The 23,071-nt window shown below is 39.1% G+C and overlaps 2 protein-coding genes and 1 non-coding gene across 3 annotated transcripts; 2 read left to right on the top strand and 1 right to left on the bottom strand.

The window, feature by feature from the left end:
- Nucleotides 1-6,752: 6,752 nt before the first annotated feature.
- Nucleotides 6,753-13,776, top strand: C1H14orf93 (chromosome 1 C14orf93 homolog). Its single transcript, XM_053468350.1, has 6 exons — nucleotides 6,753-7,347; nucleotides 8,298-8,636; nucleotides 9,228-9,289; nucleotides 9,376-9,479; nucleotides 12,565-12,677; nucleotides 12,818-13,776. The coding sequence occupies exons 1-6, from the start codon at nucleotides 6,787-6,789 to the stop codon at nucleotides 13,220-13,222; spliced, it is 1,584 nt and encodes a 527-aa protein (XP_053324325.1). The 5' UTR covers nucleotides 6,753-6,786; the 3' UTR covers nucleotides 13,223-13,776.
- Nucleotides 13,777-15,545: 1,769 nt separating this feature from the next.
- Nucleotides 15,546-20,469, top strand: HAUS4 (HAUS augmin like complex subunit 4). The gene is made up of 10 exons (XM_053468390.1): nucleotides 15,546-15,619; nucleotides 15,680-15,721; nucleotides 16,742-16,881; nucleotides 17,651-17,782; nucleotides 17,903-18,043; nucleotides 18,368-18,464; nucleotides 19,199-19,344; nucleotides 19,589-19,719; nucleotides 19,816-19,884; nucleotides 19,965-20,469. Exons 2-10 carry the CDS (start codon nucleotides 15,700-15,702, stop codon nucleotides 20,146-20,148), a joined length of 1,062 nt encoding a protein of 353 aa, XP_053324365.1. The 5' UTR covers nucleotides 15,546-15,619; nucleotides 15,680-15,699; the 3' UTR covers nucleotides 20,149-20,469.
- Nucleotides 20,470-22,884: 2,415 nt separating this feature from the next.
- Nucleotides 22,885-22,957, bottom strand: TRNAR-ACG (transfer RNA arginine (anticodon ACG)). Its single transcript has one exon. It is a non-coding gene; the product is annotated as a tRNA-Arg (tRNA).
- Nucleotides 22,958-23,071: the final 114 nt, after the last annotated feature.

Raw genomic sequence — 23,071 nt, 5'->3', positions numbered from 1 at the left:
TCCTGTATGGATTATTGCTAATCCTGTCTGGATTTATTACTGGTCACTCCCGTTTTTCACTGCTCCAATCCGTCCTCAACACTGTAGCAAAATTAATCTTTCTCTGTCACTGTTCCTCATCTGCTGCTCCACTACGCCAGTCGCTCCATTGGCTCCCCTTCTGCTCATGACCTGCATCTTTCTTCTACCATCATTACCTCATCCCACTCCAAAAATTCAGCATTTCACCCCTGCTGTACTCCTTCTCTGGAATTCCCTTCCTCTTTCCGTCAGACTTTCATACGCAACTTTCAAAAGCTCTCTGAAAACCCACTTTTTTCAAAAAGTGTGCAACCTTTCTTTCTAACACTCTAAACCAGCATCCTAATCTGAACGACCAATAACCTCTACAGATTATCCTGATTTGACCAACTCATCCCCATTCGAGCAGTCCTCTCCTGTTTCACTTCCCCCTTAACCCCAGAGTGGATTGTAAGCTCGCAAGAGCAGGACCCTTTTGTCCTTTTGTACCAATTTGTTAACGTTTGTAATTTTAACCTCTTGAAGACAATTTAAGTGCCAAGCACTTTACGGAAATGCTGTAATGCCTTGATATGAATGCATTCAGCAACACAGAAAACTGCTGCAGGTACCCCATCTGATCGTATTAAATATGGCAGCAGACATCTGCTTTAAAGGATCTTAGAAGCGATTGACAATCGCCTCCTAAACTCAAATGGTGTTGCTGAAATGCCATGCAAATCAATAGAGTCGGCTTACTAATCATAATCATACATTTTGGTAGTAGAATTAGTGCATGGAAAGCGTTAAAATACTATCATTTTAAATACTCTGAGGTGTCTAGTTTTCAAACATATATGGTTTGAATGGGAAAACTGAACTGACCAGGTTCAAAGATGTCCCAAATAGGACATGGGGGCAGAATGACTAGATTTAAAACAAATGGTTTTAAAAATAACAATATTCTACTTATTGTCCCATTTAAAAAAAATTAATTTGTATTTCTTAACTCAGACAAATATTTATTTATTACAAATCTATTTAGCAGTTTTTTCATTAGATGAGTAAAAGATTTTTCAAATAGAAGTACCGTATATTCCGGCTTATAAGACAACTTTTGAACCCGAGAAAATCTTCTCAAAAGTCGGGGGTCGTCTTATACGCCGGGTATACTTACTCACCGAGCCGGACTGGAGAATCACGAATCTCTAGGGGAGGGGCAAGCTGAGAAGCCGCCTCCCCTGGGCCGGTCTTCAGGGCCGCGCCGAGGTAGCTGCAAGATCGTGATCTCCCCAACTAGCCCTGATCAGCGGGCGCCCGATGAGCAGGGCTGGTTGGGGAGATCACGACCTCCCTCTAACTAGCCCAACAGAGAGCTCGAGGTCTGGTAGGGTTAGGATACAGATCCCCCGCAGCGGTGCAGGGACCTGCATCCTACTCTCCGATACACTCAGACAGGCTCCGGAGGTTGTCTAAGCGCATCGCGTAGACGTTCACCGGCAGCGGCGGTGTGCGTAAACCCCCACTGCCAGCACGTCTGCTCGGTGTGCTTTAACAATCTCCCTTGCCGGGAATTCCCAAGGGGGGATAGCTTTAACAATCCTCCTTACCAGTGCAGAACGGTATACAACTTCCGGTGCCGGAAGTTGTATACCGTTCTGCGTAGAATAGATGTCCCCTACCGGCCCCGCAAGACACCCAGGACTCCGGGGGTGTGCACTGGTAAGTCTAGGGGAGGGGGGCACATCTCGGGGGGGACACAGAGTGGCAGCATATCTCGGGGGACACACACACAAAGTGGCAGCATATCTGGGGGGGACACAGAGTGGCAGCATATCTGGGGGGGACACAGAGTGGCAGCATATCTTGGGGGGGGCACACACAGAGTGGCAGTGTGTGTAAAGGCAGGGGTGTGTGGTGAGGGCAGTGTATAAATGTGTATGTATGGACAGGCGTATGTTAAGGGCAGTGTATGTGTATATGTGTGTTTGTAAGCTGGTGTGTACGTATGTTAGGGAGAGCTGACCCACCCAATCCAAGCAGGCTTTGTATACAATCACCGGTAAGGTACAGTGCTTGCCGTGATTGGCTGGTTGTTATATACTGGGTAGAGGGGTAGTCTTATACGGCGAGTATAGCCCAAACTCTATATTTTAACTGCCAAATTGGGGGTCGTCTTATACGCCGGAAAATACGGTAAGTAAAGTCCTTTTTTTAATTTTTCACTATATTTTATAGTAAATGTTCAAAATAATAGTATCTAAAGAAATAACTTCTCCAAATTAAAACAATATATAATTTGCATGGGTAACTAAATGAGAAGGAAAATTAAAGCTAAAAATGAGCTCCGCAGAAATGTTAAAACAGCCATTGTCACAAAGGTTACAAAAAAAAGGACAGAGCTGTTTTAAAGGGGTTAAAATATTCTACTGACTCTGTTGTAACGGCGCTACGGAATCTGCAGGTGCTATATAAATACATGTAATTTATTACACCCTGGCCTCTAATTTATAAAGTCCATCAGATGCTGGGCTTTTCTTAAAGCTGAAAAAGCTAACATGCTTAGAAATGTTTAAAACAGCAGACATGTTTAATTCCAGGTGTTTTAGGTCTGTTAGTTTCAGTACATCTCATCCATGCAGTTAACTGTGTCTGTAGTAAACACACAAGACGGAGAAGGTGGGCTGGAAACATAGGCAGTCACATCGGAGCTGGTTTTACTTGTGAAAAATTCCACTTTAAATTCCATATTCAGCCAAAAGGACATCTAGAGTAAGAAATCTTTTGGGCAGCATTTACAATATGATTAAATCTTTCCTCTATTTAAGATCTTTGTATGCTGTTCTTTTTTTTGAAATTGAACAGGACATTGTTGCCAAATACCTTTGACCTGATATGTGAGCGAGACCGTCCTCCAGTATTACGATGTAAGCAACCAAGGATACAAATGATAATGAGCATCCATAACGTAGTACCATATAAAATGTAATTTATTCCAACAATGATAAAAATAAACAAAAAAGAATGCAATTTTAAAAACTGGCAAATCAAAGACCAGCATTTAATACGTAGGACAAGCACACTGCACGAATTTATCTATAGTGGTACGAGGTACGAAGTACGAGGTAAGGAGCTAGAGCACACAACTTGTTCAGTTAAATACAGTACTGTGCAAATGTTTTAGGCAGGTATGAAGAAATGCTATAAAGTAAGAATGCTTTCAAAAATAGACACGTTAATAGTTTTTTTTTAACAAAACATTTAAGGTCGTAAACATAATATGTAAAAATTCATGCTAATTAGACATGTCGTTACGCTATACACACCAACTATTGTCGATGTAGATGGTAATTAATGCCAAATATTGTGATTAATATATTAATATTTTGTGACCTGCCAAGATAATTTATCATACAGCTACAGTTAAAAAAAAAACAATAATCATTATGATGAATAGTGAATAAGGTATGTAATAGTAACCAGTATTTAGCATGTGAGTTGCAAAATTATTTCATTACCTATGTTATTAAACAATGATGATGAATATTTATAGTTTCATACAGGGGTTATAAGAAAATAATATTGCTGGACATAAGTAAGTATTGCCTGAAACCAGGAGTGGGACTAGGAATGGTGTGCAAATGGGATGCGGGAGGAAGGGAGTTAATGTGCAGGTTTGTAAGCGACCCTGAAGAAGTTGGTCTTGAAGGATTTTCTGAACAACCGAAAGCAAGTGAAAAGAAGTACAACCAGGAAGGTATACCAGCAGCTGGTGGTATTCTCACCAAAAAGTTATATGGAGTGACACTAGGCTTCCTTTCATACAAAACAAATTTGGATCAAGAGCCATTCTGGTGTAAGATGGTTAGGTGGTGCAATCACCATAGAAACCAACAGTATGCTCTTGTTGATTAATCCACTAATGCCACTTTGCACCAGAAATGTTCTTTGTATCCAACCCCTGGGGGCCATACCACCACTCCCAGCACTCCTTGTTCTTTGTCTTGATGGAATGTTACTTATGTTTCCTCTTGGGTGCATTTGCAACCATGATATCAACTTGCCAAGTGTACTGCCTCTTACCCAATGTCCACACTGGTACATAAAAGCTTCCAACTGCATTAAAACAAGACAGGGAGCACACTGTCAAACTAGGGCACTCGGAGTTGCTGAGCGCTAGCTGGTCAAACCTTCAAGGGGTTAAAATGTACAAGAGTCCCCCGAAGGTCCCCGTGTACGCAGTAAGATCCCGCCTCCTTACACCCTGATCACCAATCGGGAGCCAGGAGAGGCGTGTACTAGCTGTGCACCCGTCTGTGCACACACAGCACCAAGAATACAAAGGGGACACGCTGACCTTCACGTATCCTTTCATGTAATCGAGGGGGTTATTAAACCCCAAGACCTGCCTTTATTTTCACTTTGCCTTTCTCTCCTCTCCATCATTCAGGGTATTTTCACATCCCTTCTTTCTCTGGGTGTATATTTATTCTCTGCCCTTCCTACCCTCCCCCTGCTGGTATATTCTCTCGTGTCTTTTGGGGATGGTGGGAATAGACTGAAGGGAATGCTGTTACTGACGTCTCTTAGGGGATGGGTCCTGCTTTGTCAGTGAATTAGATGTGCTTTGCATATTTGTATCTGGTAACACGTACTACTTTGCGTAGTGCTGGCTGATATAAGCGGCTTTACGGTTCTGTGAATGGAGGTAGTACACGGAAAAGGCTAATGGTTAGTGTGGTGGGGCTATTCAGATAATACGCGGTGTCTGTGGCATGATCTAGTGAGAGAATGAGTTCTGTACTTCTAATTGGTTATAGTGTACAAAGGGATCACATTCTTCTGGCGCCGAAATAGTTAATCACTACTTTATTTAACCCACGTCCGAGTGAATAAAACTACGTCGCTAGCGTGTAGGCTTTACGAGCAAGATGTTTGAGGCTTGCCGTCTTCTGGCATTGAACATGTTAATTGTAGCCCGGCAAGGGTTTTGGCGCACACGGCTGTGAATGGGTTAATCTTCCCACACAGGGTACGTCTTTTTATTAGTTTTTCAACCCAACTTTCGTACGGTGGCCAAGCGAATGGCGAGGAGGGCGCGAGTATGGCAAATAAAGAGGGGCCTTCGTTACCCGTCTTTCAACCTCAACCCCTCCTCAACTGGCGCTAGTTGTCGAGCCTTACTGCCTCTTATGCTTAAATCCAATTGGCTGCCCGTGTGGGTGTGGCCTCGCGTGCACGCACGGTACACGGGTCTCTGTATGTCGCGCGTACAGGGTAACGTGATGATGCAAAGTGCCTGGTGTATACAGGCCACGCCCAATATCCGTAGCGTCTGTAAGCGCGGGAATGTTTGGGATGGAACGTGTTTGTGGTATTTTAGAAGATTCGAACATAAAACTCCCAAGAGTTTTGCTGTAGAAACTCCTGTAGTGGTTCATATGGCTAAAGTCTTCAATGTAACATTATTTTTATACCGTTCCTATGGTATTTTTATTTACAATTCATGAGTCAAATTTTATGTAGTGTCCTCAGAATAAAACATATACTTGGACATTTTCAATAACCTGATCTCTTAAGGGTGCCAACTGAGTATGCCAATAGTATACTGGATATTATTGGTATATAAATTAAAAATAACTAACGGGAAGGGGGGAAATGGTCTAGCTATAACATTTGTAAATATGCCTCCGCAATTTAAGGCTGACCACATGTCCCGGACTGCCTGGGACAGTCCCGCAATGGGACTTTTAAGTCCCGGGTCCAGGCATCCTCAGTCCGGGACAATGCACTGTCCTGGAATGAGAAGTCTGAGTGAAGGAGGTCTCAGCCAATCAGGAGAGACTTTTCAACTCAGAAGCCTCTCTTGAGTACCTCCTTCACACCAAGCTCAGTGTAAGCTGCAGCAGGTATGGGTGTTTTTGTGTTTGTCACTGTGTGTGTAATGCCTGGTAATAGAGGAGGTAATTCTCTGAATCTGCTCGTGCCTGGTATTAGAGGGCTTAACACTCTGAATCTACTCATGTCTGTAATGAATGGTGGATGTATACATTGTATTTATAATAAACTAATTATTTGATGTCTCTGGGGCCAAGATATTGACCGTACCTTGGGCAGTATCCTTCCAGGGTGCACACCTATTTTAGAACACATGTGACCGTGTATGAGAGGAGGGAGGTATCAATATATTACGGTCTCCTTAACCTATCATCACAGATTATTTTACTGAATTAACATTACAAACCCTGCAATGCGCACAGCTCCAGATTTTATTCTACGATTTACTAGCCAAGAAAAAAAAAATACAAGCTAGAAGGAGCAAAATAGGAGCCCACCCAATGTCATTGGGCAATGGCACTGTGAAGAGCTTTTTAATGTATCATCTAAATTTCTTATATTTTAAATTGTCATAGATTAGTGCGCTGGGCATATACACCTATCAAGTGACCCTTGCTTTATGTATGAGCAGTGCAAATGTGATGTTCGTCTTCACTTGGTAATATTATGAAGTCATTTTTTTTAAAATAATTCATTTTAAAGAGTTTGTAAGGAGGACATATACAAAACAATATACATATATTGTTATATATGCGCCTGTTTAAAAGACTAGCAACTTAATTTGCATTATGGGAAATTAATAAAGATTTCAAGCATAAATGTAGATTATCATCCAGGAATAAATAGTTCAGTGAGCTCCGCAAAATAAAAGTGCTCCTAAATCTCTGTTTCTTGTATAAAATCCCTGACTGGTGATAATTACATATATGATTGATCAGTGTCCTAAAAATGTCATTTAGTGCCACTATTCTCTTCTCCCCTCCGTCGGGGCAAAATGAGGGAAAATGTGGGTGTAAAAATGAAGGTAGCCAAGGAGGATCAGTCCACGCAGAAGGAGTTACTCCCATCGGAGTTACTCCCATCACAGTTACTGGTCAAGGAGTTGCAGTTCAGGGATGTGACCAGCTACTGCACCTAATTTATCAACGGGTGGAGAAGGCAGTTGGGCTTGCTGAAGCTGCGTTAGGTGTAGCCAAGGCTAACAGCACCCTGCTAAGCAGCCTTCAGGAAGAAGTCAGCAGTCTAAGAAAGTTGTGTGAAAAACCAGAGCGAGATCAAACGCCAATTGCCAACGCAAGATGCAAAACACCGGACGATGAAGAGGAGGTTGAAGAAATTGGTAGTGTGCAAGTGGTAATAGAAGAGCTGAGGCAGTTGGGTGCAGCATCTGCATCTTTAGTTTCTGGGCTTCACCCACCATCTTTGGACAAGGCTTCAAGGGAAGGATCCTTACCTTCAGGGCCAACGCTTGCTGAAGCTACCCCCTTACTCAGTCCCATGCATGTACAGGTGAGTGGATACTTTCTACTGGGTTTTCTCAGACCAAGATTCACAGAAATATCTAAGAAACATGCTAAAGTGTATACAGAACGTCAGTATAATAGAAAGATTTAACATGCCTTAAGATGTTTTATTTCTTTTTTTTGCAGTAGATTTAAGTATTTGCATTCCAAGGCACCTGACAATACAGTGAATAATTACAAATGAGTGGCACGTGAAATCATTTTGGCTTTTAAAAATGGGACTAAATGGTTTTTACAATATAATTTTTTCTTAATGTATATCTTTGGCAGCATCTTTTTTTCAACTGTCTTTAGGGGGTTTTTTTTTCCATATAAGTCTGTAATATTCTGTGAAATGTGCTGGAACCTAATAATCCATTATTGGTTACGATCCATTACTTGTGCGATTAGTCAGATTTCACTTCCCGCAGAGCGGTTTGTGACGGTAAAGACAGATTGATACTGATTATAGTATGTATAATTATATATATATATATATATATATATATATATATATATATATATATATATATATATATAAATTTTGGTTATCCACCCTCACCCCAAACTCAGTACATTACATCCCTATTCCAAAAGGCCATTTTTAATTAGCACCACAGCGTGATTGGTGTATATCAGCGCAGACTGCATACACTTAGTTTTAGGATTACTTCATCCCCATGGGAGTCCCAGTCTATCACTTTTAATAAGGACTGCTTCTGTTTACAGCAGTTCTGGCAGGTGTACCAGTGCTGGACCATCTGTTGTATTTTATAGCTATGTGTTTACTTTGTACTAGCGATTGCTCTGCTTGTTAACTCTGCACCTGACTTACTTTACCAGGACTGTATATTGTGAAACCCTCGTCACTCAGAAAACGTTATGCTGCATACATAAATTCACAGGTTCTGCAATATTCAAAAGAATAAACTAAGATGTTCTAATCTGCTCTTGCAGGCTATTGATGATTTTCTAAACCCAGAAGTCTCTGCTCCGAGAATTTTGGCTCCGAGCTTCGTCAAGCAGCTAACTGCTCCCCGGCCCAATGGCGATATAATGGAAGCATTGAACGAATCACCCACCCCAGTACATAAATCCACACACTCTCATCTTTTGATACAAAGGGATAGCTCACTTAGTCCCAGCGGCTTAATTATGGCAGAGGCCACAAGTGGAGCATTGGACATGAGGCCATCGACCTCGCCACCATTATCACAGTTCTACACTGGCTCAAACAGCCGCCAGAAAAGCAGCGGTCAAAAATGTTCCCGACGGAAGCGTGATCTGGTTTTATCTGTAAGTGTGTGTACATTATGGGGAGGCTGTGCATTTAAGAGCAACAGTTGTAAACCCATTGTAACTCATTACAGGGATTAATATCACACGTTTAAACATAAATGCAGGTGCTGTTTTTAAGATCTCAATTTCAAGTTTCTTTATCATATACAAGACTGATACTCGATCGCTAAATGTACTATTGGTTGTGCGTGACATGCACAATTCTAAGCTATCTGCAAATCATGTATTAAAGTAATTTTAAAGTACAAGGGAGTTTTTTCAGAGTACAAATAATAGAACAAGAGGCCATAGTGTAAGACTGCAGAGTCAGAGGTCTAGATGTAATGTACCAAGAGGGCGGTAGATAAGTGAAAACCACCTTCCATCAGAAGTGGTAGAGGCTAATACAGTGATGGAATTTAAGCACGCATAGGATCAGCTTAATTCTATACTGAATCTAAGACAAGGCCAAGGACTGATCAAGGTCTGAGTCGTTACATCAAGAAAAAATGGGTCGAATGGTTCTTACCTGCTGTCAAATTCTATGTTCCCTTACAGTCTGTTTTAGTGACAGATACCTGATAACAGTCTGTTTCTTTGTTTCCTCAGAAACTGGTACACAACATTCACAATCACATCTCCAACAATAAACGCTTCAATGGCTCAGAGAGGTGAGGACATAAATAACAATGGTATAGTGTTCCAGAGTGTCCTCTTCAAATGACATATGATTTTCCATCTTTTACTCTCATTGTAGCATCAAATCATCCTGGAATATCTCTGTTTTAAAGTTCCTGGTGGAAAAGCTGAGACAGGAACTTGTGTCCAGCATCCATAATTACACAGATAAAGAATTAAAAGGTGAGTGGCTTCCGTTTAAGAGGGATGTCCCATGGAGTTTTTTTCCTCCTTGAGCATAAAATAAATCAGATAAAGTAAGACCAAGAAACTTGCTTTGTTTGCAGACCTAGAGACTACCATTCTTTTGAGTCATGTGATGTTGTTTTGGTTGACTTTTTTGATTTCATTGCAATGTTCATAAAATATAACCTTTTAATATCGATATCTACAAAAAAGCCCTATTAAATAATATACATAAACTGTAATCTACCCTCATGGGTTTCTGCAAAAAAAAGATGTAAATGCGTAACTATAGCAGTGAGACAATCAAATCAGAGAGATAGCTATATTATCTTTACATTTTGCTGGCCATAGGCACCCTCCTATTGCTGTACAAAAATAAAGTGAATAACGGCGCTTCTAATAAATATTTTGATATATAAAGTAAGTATAAATAGCTGCCAGCACTTGACACTTAACCCCTACGTGACAATAAAACAAGCAAAAGATAAAGTGCAGCGCTCAGTTTATAATAATTCTATATTAATAGTGTTATGCAATACTTGAACATGTCCGTCCTTACAAAATAACACCCATCGTGCATAAAAAAAAAAAAAAAAAAAAAAAAAACCCAGGTATACTTAGATTCAAATCACATGTGATGTCTTCTATGAGACTCTCAGCAGGTTCACATGAAAAATAAAAGAAACATATAGATAATAGTATAATATTGTTTATACAAAAGATATTAACCCTCCTATAAGATTGGTACTCACAATCTTTTGAGCAACCAAGTTTGCTCAAACTATAGGGCGTCTGTGTAGGAATATCATAGGATCCAATAGTTTCTGGAAAACAGCAGCTTGTGGTGTTCCACTCAATGTTGTTGTTCCTCAATGAGTATCAGCTCAAGATATACAGGAGGTCAAAATGAAGAGGAGGATTTGAAAGTAAAAATAGCAATTTATTAGTAGTAAAATCTAAAAAACTATATGCTTGCAACAAGCAAACAAAGTTCCATGCTTTGCCTGTGTAGTTTGTGCTACTTCCAGGTGGGCGTGTCGCCAATTTGCATAACGCGTTTCACCCAATCAGGCTTCCTCAGATGCATACCAGTCCCTCCTCTTCATTATCCTTATATGCTCTGCTGCATTAGATCTGCCAGGTGGAATCCCTTTAAGTGCAGCTGATGTTTAAATCCAATATTATTAGAATGCATTATGTATAAAAGTTTGTCCATATTTAGCACTCATATTAAAGTGTCCATGAAAATAACTGTAACAATGTCCATATTGCACAAAGAGAATGATTTAAAAACACACTTAACTATAAAACATTTTAATCATAATAAGTTAAAAATTGGCTCAGAGACCTATCAAACCCATCCGTATGGGGCATGTAGTGTTTCTCACATATTAGTAGAATATTTATAAAAATCATGTATAAATACCCATATAAACAGATATACATTACATAATTTAAAACATATAAAAGCATATATAAGAAATAGGTATCTAAAATCACATATACATATATATTAATAATAATAAATTAGTTTCATATTATATGAGGGAATAATTAATCTAAAAAATTAAATAGATCAAAATCCTGATTCAATCCCATAGGATGTAGTGTTTTCAATAAATAGACCCACTTCATCTCAATCTGACCAACTTTTTTAATAAAATTTCCTCCTCTCCAATTTCTCTGGACTACCTGTATACCTATGTATTTAAGGTGCTTAGGGTCACTGTTGTGACATTCTTTAAAGTGTAGAGGTACAGTGTGATTTGTTTGAGCCCCCCTTATTGCTCTGACATGTTCATCGATTCTTTTATGAAGTGGTCTCACCGTTCTTCCAACATATTGGAGTCCACATGGACATTCCAATAAATAAATAACATTTTTAGTATGGCATGTTATTACATTTTTTATGTTATATTGTTTGCCTGTTCTACAGCTCTTGAACACTTTTATTGCTGACCTGTTCATACAGTTTATCCCTTGGCATGAGGTGCATTGTCCACATTTATAAAACCCTGTATTATTATGTATAAATCCATTAACCTTATGTTGAGATTTAATAAAACTAGAAGTTAAACTTAAACTCAAATTTGGAGCCCCCCTATAAATCACTTTAGGGGTTTCAGGGAGGATGTGTTTCAGGTCATCATCCTTTAAAAGTATAGACCAATGACGTTTGACAATTTTTTTTAACTCGTGATGGCATTTATCATAATTGAAAATTAAAGGTATCGTATTCTCTTGAACGTCCCTTTTTTTGGATGTTAATAAATGTGTCCGTTCTACCATCTCGGTCTCTCTCATAGCTTTTTGTAATATTGATTCTGGATAACCTTTTTGTATAAATTCATCGTTAACCTTATTAATTTGTTGTTGGTATATAGAATTATTTGAACAGTTACGTTTTATGCGCATGAACTGTCCCTTAGAGTCCTATTGCTGACTCGGCAGGTATCACCTCGCAGGTAGCCGAGAGCTCAAATCTCCAATAATCCTAATTTTCATTGGGTATGAAGTCCTTTCCTTCATAGACTTGTGTCTGCCTGTGCACGCTTTAGTAGTATGTGTGTTTGTCTAGCAGACTGGACTAAGCTAACAGAACTAGAACACAAATAGCTTATATGCAGATGCCTGAAAATATTATATTATGCAAAAACTAAAATTGTGTCAGGTGACATGGGAGTGTTTTCATGCCAGTAATCGGCTGCTTCAAGCAGCTAATCAGTGTCAAGAAGTGTCAGACCACGGAGATATAAGGCAGCGCTGCGGCTGCATCTTCCAAGTCAGGTAAGTGTCATTTTTTGCTTGTTTTTAAGAATGCACATAAAAGTATTCACATTAAAAGCTGTGGATTGGCCATAAGAACTACTTAAGCAGATGCCGTCATTGCCTGCCACAAATGGTCAAATAGCGTCATATTTTATGACCCAAAGCACCTCACTTATAAAGCATGTTGCTTACCTTCTGTGTCTGTAGACAGTGAGCTAAATAGTAAAGAAATACATGATATTGACTGCAAAGTGCTGTCCACATTAAACTGCCTGGCATTCATGCACAGCGTGATCTGCTATTTCTGAGACAGGTGCCTGTGTCGCGTACTTCTTGACCAAGAGAAGAGAATATCGAAACTCAATGAATCCCTTCAAAAGTCTGAAAGAGAAAGAGGAGAAGAAACTGAGAAGTCGGCGATACAGGGTGGGGGTCCATTGCATCACTAAAGTTTCTTTGCTTTTCCGCCATACACAATGACTATTTGACCACACATCTATGACATTTTAACATGTTTTTTGAATCAGGCATCTCTCTAATCATGTTTCCATCTGTCTACTACACAGCTTTTTGCAAACCGTTCCTGGGGTGTACAGCAGTTTTCAGTAGAGGATCAGGCTCTATGGGAAGGAGTGACCGAGGAGCTAATGTCAGATGAAGAGGACAGTCTATCAGAACCTGGAGTCTGGGTGGCCCGACCACCGCGCTTTCGAGCAGCTGAGTTGTCCAGACTTTGTTACAGTATAGACTCACACTCTAAACATGGCAACAAGGCCAATCGTGTCTATGGTGCTCTTTCCGACCGGTTACCCTCCGCAGAGGTAAAGTTACTACCCCCGCACCTCTACAATTCAGATTGGGAAAGAGAAAACTATGATGAAGGGGAACCGGAGGATGGAGAGACTGGAAGGAAATCATTCTGCCCTGATCTCAATTCTTACATACAGATTAAAGTGGAAAAAGATGAATGAATGAATGACTGTTTACCGAGTTTGAAGAAAAGAAAACATTTAGGGAAATGTTACTCACGTGTGGAAAATGAAGCATACAGTAAGACGGGTGGGATTCCCATTTTATGAAAGAAGAAGAGGAAATGAATCTACAGCATGGTGTGGCATACCGAAACCGCTATGAAAGCTGTACATGTGTAATTGCCATGTGCTGACTGCACAGCTGTAAAATTTTAAATAAATGACTATTTTCATAATTAATGTTAACTTCAGTAAAGATCACCTTCCAATATATATATTTTTGTAAGCAAATTAGATATTTGTAGAGAAATGAAAACCAAATGTATGCAATTGGTATGGTGCCTTGCCAAATTCAAAGAAGATGCCCCACTTTAATATACATCGGTGTCCTGTAATACTGATGGGGCAGCTATATGTTGTGCTATATAAATTGCAAAAAAAATCTACATGTATGTCAAATTAACTGGTGTTTTTATCTGTTGCAACAAAGTGACCCTTGCTGTTACACATGACAATGGTAACGTTTTTTTTCTCCATTAAATGTAAGTGTGCTAGAGTGACGCTTGGTAGCATGATGGTATGCGTGGTTAAAAAGCCAAAAGGTGCCAGCTTCCACTGGTGAAAGTGAATAAAGTTACACGGGGAGTATACTTATCATTATTATTTATTGTTTCATATAGCACCATCAAATTCTGTAGCCCTGTGCAATGGGTAGACAGGACATAACAAGTAGTATGTAACAAACCGTATGACTTACAGAAGCAACAGGTAAGGAGGTGATCTTATCACAAGTGTTACTGTTATGTTAAGCTCATTTAGTGTGAAAAGACGGTGTTCTTGATGGGCCAAGATTCCCTCATTTCTATAGCTGATGGGTAATGATACCCACTAGCTAAAGTGATGCAATGTCATAGGTTCATTCTTACTTTTTCAGATTGAAAGCTATAATATCAGGACTGAATGTAGATACATGGAAGGGATGTGTTTTGTGGCATATTCTGTGTAATCTAATCACTGACTATGTTTAACTCTTTAAGTGCCAGCCACAAAATAAATCTGATCTTTAACTATGTACAGGGACCAGTATATACAGCCTGCACCTTAGTGTGGCTCCCAGTTTTCATGTTTATAACTTAAAAAAATAACACTATAACACGTGCCCACCCATATCAACAAAATAAGGACACACAACCTCTAAAAAAAAAAAAAAAACACAAAATGAGCCTAGCTTCCAGGGTCCATCAAACTAACAAATTACGGCAGCAGTGAATAGAGTCTGCAGGATAGTTGAAGACTTCACACTGCCTTATGAAGCTTGTTTCTGCAAGTGCTGTGCTGACCCTGGGTAGTTCAATGAGCCTTATTGAAATTCATCTCATTTATTCAACTATACGTTATACATTCAGCCCTGATACCGGAAAAACTTGCCAAGAATTACTTTTTATAATGAGGTTTAAAAAAGGGTATTTTTTCACAAATTGAAAACAGAAAAAGGTCGTCAAAGTGTAGGGTACAAGTAACACCCACAGGGAGAGGGCTTTTTCACTAATAATTTTCTTACAATCTACTAAATCTACTACAGCGAGGGGCTTCAACTTACTGAAAAAACACCAATCGGCAAAATATCCCTTTAACAGTTCAGTTGTAAGCTGCATTTGTCAAGAAACATAGATGGCACAGACAGGCTGTTTGGGGCACTGATCTGTGGCAGCAAAAGATGGTAGAGAGAAGCAGTTTGGTGGCAAAGAAGGCACAGACAAGCTGTTACACTGATCAGTTGGTTGGGACAAAGATGGCAAAGAGGGCACATACAGGCTGTTTACAGGCAGTGACAAGCTGTTTGGAGCTACTATGGGACATGTTGCTTGGTGAAGTCAGGGCCCGGAGTAATTTGCCCGGAGCCCTGGGGTTTCTTGTTACATCTCTGGCTGAAACAACTTTCAAGCAAACTGAACATACCCATCTGTCTCTCCACCTAACCCAGAAGTCGATTTTACATATTTACTAAAAACAAAACTGGTTGTGACACCGCAGTTTACCAGGTGAACCTGTAGCTCACAAGGTAAACCAGCAACTATCAAAGCCCTATTTCTAAAAGTTTCTATACAGACGAGACACAATGCAGCTATCTCTTTTCTATCACATGATACAGGCTTGCAGTAGTTCGGGTTACATCTTCCATAAATAATCTTATTCAGCAGTGCATATAGCTGCGTAAACTGCCATGTGGCACTCGCTTTAGAATAAGATCTCCCTTAAATGACCAGAACACCGACCAGAATCACTTAGAATTCGGCGCATTTTACTTTCCTTCGAGACGCGCAAAGATGACGTCACTTCGTCCAGTTCTTGAACATTTCCCGCGCCGGTGACAGTTGCTATAGATTTTGTGCGCCGGTAATGAAGTTTGAAAAGAATAAAGAAACGAAAAGTGATTCGTTTGAGTTTTCTGCACAGGATATATACCGGAGGAGAAGATGTCACGTACTTTGCAGTATGGTGAGATCACTGATTGTTATTTAACCCATTGACTGTCACCTTGCATTGAATGGCTATATTTCACACGGGTGTGAAAAGGAAAACAAGTTCATTTATGAATGTTATTTTTAATGACATTGTTTTCGTATGTACCTGAAAGATTGTTTCCGTTGAGAAACATTGTAGACGATAGAAAATGCCTTACAGAATAGTTAAACAATTTGGTCCTATGCTATGGGGCAATTTGTATTGAGTTTTCTCTTTTAGTAACTATTTTCTAATAGGCCTTGCATTAGGAACTTTTGTATATGTGGTTAATGCATATGCTTTTCAAAACATTCAGTAGATGCATCATTGGTTAATAATGCATCTATTAAGTAATGTTTTCTAGATTTTAAGTATTTAAGTTATGTAAAAAAAAAAAAAGACAGCCTGCTATAAATGGCATTGAAATCATCAAACTCCATCCAGCTACGGGATTCTTTCAAGAATATGTGTGTCTGTGTGTGTGTATCTGTGTGTGTATGTATGTATATATATATATATATATATATATATGTGTGTGTGTATATATATATATCTCAATATTCAGTTTATTGAATGCCTGATCGGGTTGTTATACAACTATTATCTGATTTAAGGGACACTTCTTCAGCCATCGTATGCACTTTAACAATCTCCCCTTTGCAAATGCATGGGGGAATGTGCACACACCGCCCATATATATATACTTCCCCAAAAGTGCTCCCATTTATATCAATTGGAGTGTTTCCCTGACACTAATCATCAGACCATGGAGAAGGCAGGGAGCTGCAGCTTCCTCTTAAGGGACTTATTTTTATGCTTTCTTTATAATGCACTCGGAAATGAGTTTAAGTCCATTTAAGAGTTAACTTTGGGTGACATTGAGCTTATTAAGGCTTAGGGCAGCACATAACTGTCTCTTCCAGATATCTTTAATGTATTGCTCACTTTCCAAAGATTAGCCTGCACAAGTCAATGCTCAGAGTGCCTTCTGAACTCTCCTTTTTTTTTTTTTAGTAAGCAATCGGCTTTCAATAATTCCATTAGTCGAGGAGGATCTTGAGAGAAATACCCAATTTAGCAAACTTTTGTTGGAAGTGTCTCAGATGCTTGACCCAAGTGGTGCAAGTGTTAGCCTAAACAAGGAGCTGGAAGAGGTAACGGCATCTATCATTGCTTTTTTTTTTTTGTTTTTTTTCTTGTTTTCAATGCTTAGAGACCCATCTTATTTAGTGTATTCATTTTTACATCTTTGTAATTGTGACCCTTTATATCACCCTGACTGTGTAAGTACCCTGGTAACTTGCATTATTTTTAACACCCCATATGGCAGGTTTTAAGATTTGTAATAAGATTTTACCCTACGTGCAGTGAAACACATTATATGTTGGGCAATCGTGTGAACTACCTCAATTTGCTGCTTGTAATACAGCAGCTTACAAACATTTAACAAAGGTTTCAAATAAGCAGCCAATGTGAAATAGTCAATAAACCCTGCAATCCCATACAAAACCGTGGGTCTGGGTTTCTAGTTGCTATTGAACTGCAGCCTAAATTGCAAAGCTAATGTTAACTGCGTGGGAATTACAGAGTCCACCTACAGATTCCATAGAGGTAGAAAGCAATCAGATATTGGTGCATCTGGCTGCTAACATCAGTGTGGCGGTATAGGAGAGAGTTAAGGTATTCTGCAGAACAGGTAGGCAGAATATTAGTTTCTTCTGAAATTAACTTGCATATGTCCATCTAATATATATTTCCAATCGCTTTTGTGTAATATAAATATATATTGTGCATTGGCAATAGCTGTCAAATCACGTGTCAATTTTACAGTCGTAATTCTTATTATGACATAACTGTGTTAAGCGAAGAAGTACTTGCTGTGCAGTACCTCTACTTTATGAGGACCATGCCTTTGCGTTGTAGACACAGAGGGAGCTGCGGCTGCAGAGGAAAGTCTGGTTCAGGTCAGAGATCATTCACCGGCTGATACAAGAGATGCTATTAGATTTTCAGGTCCGGAAGCAAGATGGGTCTCTAAATGAGGAAGAAAATAAGGTAAAATGATGTTGGGTTTACAATCGTTTTGTCCCAAATGCCACTTACATTCCAGTTGGTGTTCATGCCATGTACTCACGCCTCAAAATCAGAACTTTCACATTTCTGTTTTCTTTGTAGTTCTACGATAGTCTGCAACAATGTATGCTGGTCTCAGAATGCTCTCGATTGCTGACGTCAAACACAGTGTCTCTGTCTGATTCTATGTCTCTTCTTGGACTGGAAAAGCAAGATTTGCTTGATCATCTGCCTTCAAACGTGGTAAAAGCCACAAGATGCCCGTTATCTTTGTTCCTTCTCACCTGGAAACCATTACATTTATAATTAGGATTAAATTAACTTGCTGTAAATCATTTTGTCTCCTGCAATTGGTGTAGGCCTGCCTCTTATAGTCTTGTATCTTATTGCAGTTAGAATGGGGGTAAAAAAGAGGACCCTCTTCACTTCCTTTCAGTTTTAAACTTTGTATACCTTAGAAGGTACATAAAGCTGGGCTCACAATTCATTGATTTTAATGGGTTAAAGGGCAAATTTGGTGGCTCTTTAAAGTGACCTACAATATATTTTCTTTACTTTCCTTCCTAGCACATTCTGTGGATGAGAGATAGGCTACACAAACATCTTGAAGAGTCTTTGAGAAAGAAATGTTTCACGTTTCTTACCTTTCACCAGCCTGAGGCAGGTTTGTACAGATACTGGTCTCGTTGTATCCAGATAAACTTACTTTGCGCTGAACAACCGATGACTAACCCAATTAAACAATGTTTCCATCAACCGTACCTTTTTGTATTTCTGGGTGCCTTTTTACAGGAAGGTAACCCCATTTTCAGCAGGATGTTTCCTGGGAGAATCTTGCTGGATATTTGTTGTTGTGTTAAATGGGCACACTGTGACGATTATTTGGTTGCATCACCACTGCAAAATGTTGTGGCACACAGGAGTTTGGCCTTTTCCACTGTATTAACATACATGTAGAATTATGACTCCAGTTGGCCGTTAAAAATGCCACATACTCACACTGATGTTTTTGCATTTATCCACTTTCATGTTTTCTGTTTGCTTTAATTCCCTTTGGCATAGCACATTAATCACTTTCTATTTGGGGGGGGCAACATTTCAAATTTTTTGGTTATAGGGATTTTTCTGTGCATTTCTTTGATGTTCAGAAAGCTCTGATCATGTTGCTAGTTAGGTTATACTTCATTCTCTGTCTAACTCACTTTGTGGTACAGATGTGTCTTGGTTGATCATGCTAAGTCATATTTTTTTTGTTATTTTGTTATCAACAGATCTTTCAGAAGATCTTTTTACTCGGTTATGTTTGGGTACAGAATTATGTCACAGGTAGATGATAGCAGTTCACATGTAGAAAATAGAATTGCTGTCTTTTTTTTTTCATTTGCCTTGTGTTCTCAGATGAGGAAAGTGATGTCCTTCGTGCAGCAAAAGCGTTACGCTTGGCCAGCACATTGGAGGATGAGAAGAGACGTTTACAGAATGAGAGAGAGAAGTATATGGAGACCGGAGCCTTGCTAGAAAGACAGCAAGAAACGTATCCTCATGTGTGTATGAATATGATTTATGTGCATATCATTGTATCTTATAGTGATGTGATTAGCTTTTAAAAAAATCTTCCCAAAAGATTCACTGACCTGATACACTATTCTGCGATGATATGCTGTTACTTCTATGCTGTATGTAGATAATCCTTGGGGTAAATAGTTGATTCACAAAGTTCCTTATTTATATCAATCAGAATGATTTCCTTCATAATGCCACTACTAATATTTTCTTGTGCATGTCAAGGTGTTATTGCGCTGCCTTCTTCTCCTGCGACAAGCTGCCTCAGAGCTTCGTCTTCAAGCTCAATCTGAAGTCGATCGCACAAATGCTGAGTACCTTGAGGCAAAAAGTAATGCCTTGTTCCTGAAGCTCCGGTGAGATTGTTAAATGTGTGAACTGGATGGATAATTTGTACATATTCTTGATTTAAGCGATGAGTACAATTATGAGTGCACTTTCGTTCCCCATAGGATGGAGGAGTTGCAGGTGCTCACAGACACATACACTCCTGAGAAAATTGATATTCATAGGAAAATCAGGTGACACCCTCTTCCATCCCTATAGATTAGATGTTTGAGGTGGGATTTTTGTTGACTAAAAAACCCCATTTCCCTCACAGGGCCAGTCTGGAAACTGCTGTGAAGACAGAGAAACATGAGTTATCTGTGTCCCGACAGATTCTCTCCTCCTACGAGTTCCTGGGTACAGAATTTGACGAGCTGGTGCAAGAGTACACTCAGCTGAGAGATAAGATTAAAGATAATCGTTGGATGCTCCATGAGCTCAGCAAGACGCTTCCTTGAATACACGAAATGTCAATGTTTCATCCTCTAAAAACAAAAAATGCACCATAAACAGTCACTTTTGGATTGTAAACAATAACAACTGCAGGTGATAAGGATGCTGCTCTTAACACTATAGCTGGTGGAGCTGTTACTTCCATGAATCATGAACATGGCGGTTATAAAAATCACGGGTGCTGGCTGCCCTGAAGTATAATAAACTGTATAATAAACTGTGGCTACTCTACGCTGTATATATCCCACCACAATACCTTTCCCAGTTTCATGCATTCACTTTACCAATATTTGTATAATAAAAACTATTTGTTAGCATACTAAAAATGTCTGCACTCTTTTGGATCCAATACCATCAAACACGAGCATCTCTTTGAGCAACTCATAGGTCTGACAAGAAATAACCATTTTCTGGTTATGGATCATAGGAAATGTAGTAATATGAATTAACTGTTAGTAAATGTAGACTACAACAACTACTAGCATCATTATCGTTATATATTATATATAATATATATGTGTGTGCTCGTGGCTGGCAACATGTTTAGTGTGTCTAAGAAACATGTCTTTCAATAGAAATCTAAAGGAACACACCGTTGTTCGTATGAAAGTACTTTTGTAAGTTTTTTGATATCCATTCTTAAAGCCTGAAAAGGGAGACGCAGTTGTATACTGCTGAGTGGCTGCTTGAAAAAGCAAATTAGTGGCAAAGTGCTTCCTATGAACTTAAAGGTAGCGCTTTCCATACATGCTCATGGTTAGGGGATCTCATTAGACCCCCCAGAATATTTGCAGAGCTGATTGGCAGTAAGAATACCACTTCTCATGAGATACTGTACGCTCGGCCAAAGTTATCTCCAGCATGGCATATAGTTGGAGGATGGGGAAAGAAGTAAATTCATATTGAGTAGGTTTTGACGAATCCCCTCATGCATTTTTAAGGGGGACCTCTCAGCTATAATATTCTTTAGTCACTCACCCTAGAGTCTGGTAGGTTTGGGTGCATCAGCCTGCTCAACAAATATAAGAAGAAAGAACCTCAGTATGCCAGGGCTTTTTTAAGTTCACAAATGATTTATATTCAAACTTCACATTTCAGTCCCTCCTTGCATATAATATAATTATATAGCCATATGCTTAGAGGCATAGGGTAATTAAATATGCATGTATAGAAAAAGTTACTACTTTGCTCTACACATAATTTTATAATAAGTTTCAAACAAAGGGTACGGCAGACTTAATATTTATCTTAAAAGTTCCTACCTCCCTTAGTAAGTCTATGATATACAATACTGTTCAAACATTTGGAAAATGTCCTTGTTTTTGAAAGAAAGCCAAATGTCCATTAAAATAATATCAAAGGTATCAGAAATACACTGCGGACATTGTTAATGTTGTAAATGACTATTGTAGCTGGAAACGGATGATTTCTAATGGAATATCTTTATTGGCCCTTTAATGGCAACCATCACTGTGTTCCAATGACATGATGTGTTGGCTAATTCAAGTTTGAGTTAAAAAGGCTAATGTTCTCATTAGAAAACCACAGCTACAAATGAAAACGGCTAATTAACCCTAATTAACTTAATATATAATATATGCACATAACATTATGGCCACTAACAGGTGAAGTGAATCATAGGGTTCATTTGTTTTATTACTCTTCTGTTTCCAGGATATCGATATAATGCAAAGCTATAGATGCCGATGTGTTTCCACCAACCATTAACTGTAACCTGCTTTATAGGGAAAAGGTTTACTTTACAGACTCCAAAACATAAACGCATGAGTGCTCCCCGTGAAGATTCTGTTTCAGAATGTGGACAGGCACAGCTTTAGATTTCTGGTGCGCCAAACCAAACATTTTAACACAAGTAATGAAAAGAATAATGCATAAACTGATGATGCAGTATTTATTACCATGAAAAATACATTATAGTGATAGCTTTATGAGCAGTCTGTGCCAGACCTTTATAGGTCTCTTGTTTCCATGCTCTAAGGGGCTCTTTAGATCATTGGGGGCCCTAAATGACCTGTTCTGCTTATATGGTAGCTCAACCCACAAGGTCAGATTAAGGATCTTTGGACCCTGGAGCAATTACAAAGGAAGGGGTCCCTTCTCTGGATGTTAGCGCCCCCCTCCCAATTTTTCTTCTTTACATCCACTTGCAGTCTTTTTTCCTTCTGATCTGTTCTTTTGTCCTTTTGTATCTTACTTGCTGACACCTTTTCTCATTTGTTTTCTTCCTTCTTTCCCTTTTTTTCTCACTTGTCTGCCTTTTATATTTTTAATTCTTTAACTTTTATTCTCCCCAATATATATAAAACACACACTGAATAGGTTTGCCCCAATTTCATAGCAAAAGGTCAGAGGCAAGAATATCCCTTGAAGATTGCAGGGGGGGGGGGTATTGGAATGCAGAAGAATTTTAGCTGTTTACTCCTACATCAAAAATATATTTTTTCAGGTTGCATTACATACTGCTTGGGTTTACTCTAAAATGAGCAATAAACCTGCATAGTGAAAGACACTTAGAGATAGAAGAGTGGTTTATTTGACACAATGACGCAAACTTGATGTTAATGCTGCAGAAGGAATAATGTTGTTTAGGTCACTTCTAAATTACGTTTGACTTCATAAATTAATTATTGTTGAAAGCACTCTATTTTTGGTAACCATGTGAATAAAATTTGTGCTGAGCAATGTGTTTATAATTTCGCCAAAAAAAAAAATTGTCATTTCGAGCCAGCCAGGAGTCGAACCTAGAATCTTCTGATCCGTAGTCAGACGCGTTATCCATTGCGCCACTGGCCCGTTGACATACGAGGTGGTTTCGGTCAACCAGTATGAATGTTCTCGGATGAAGGTGATTGGTTGGCTTTTTTGTTGCTATGGTGTTAATGGGTGTGCTTTAGTCAAAAAGCCGGC

The sequence above is a fragment of the Spea bombifrons genome, chromosome 1 (assembly GCF_027358695.1).
Source record: "Spea bombifrons isolate aSpeBom1 chromosome 1, aSpeBom1.2.pri, whole genome shotgun sequence".
Taxonomy (NCBI): domain Eukaryota; kingdom Metazoa; phylum Chordata; class Amphibia; order Anura; family Pelobatidae; genus Spea; species Spea bombifrons.
The sequence above is the reverse complement of the archived record's forward strand: the minus strand, read 5'-3'. Positions and strand labels throughout refer to the sequence as shown.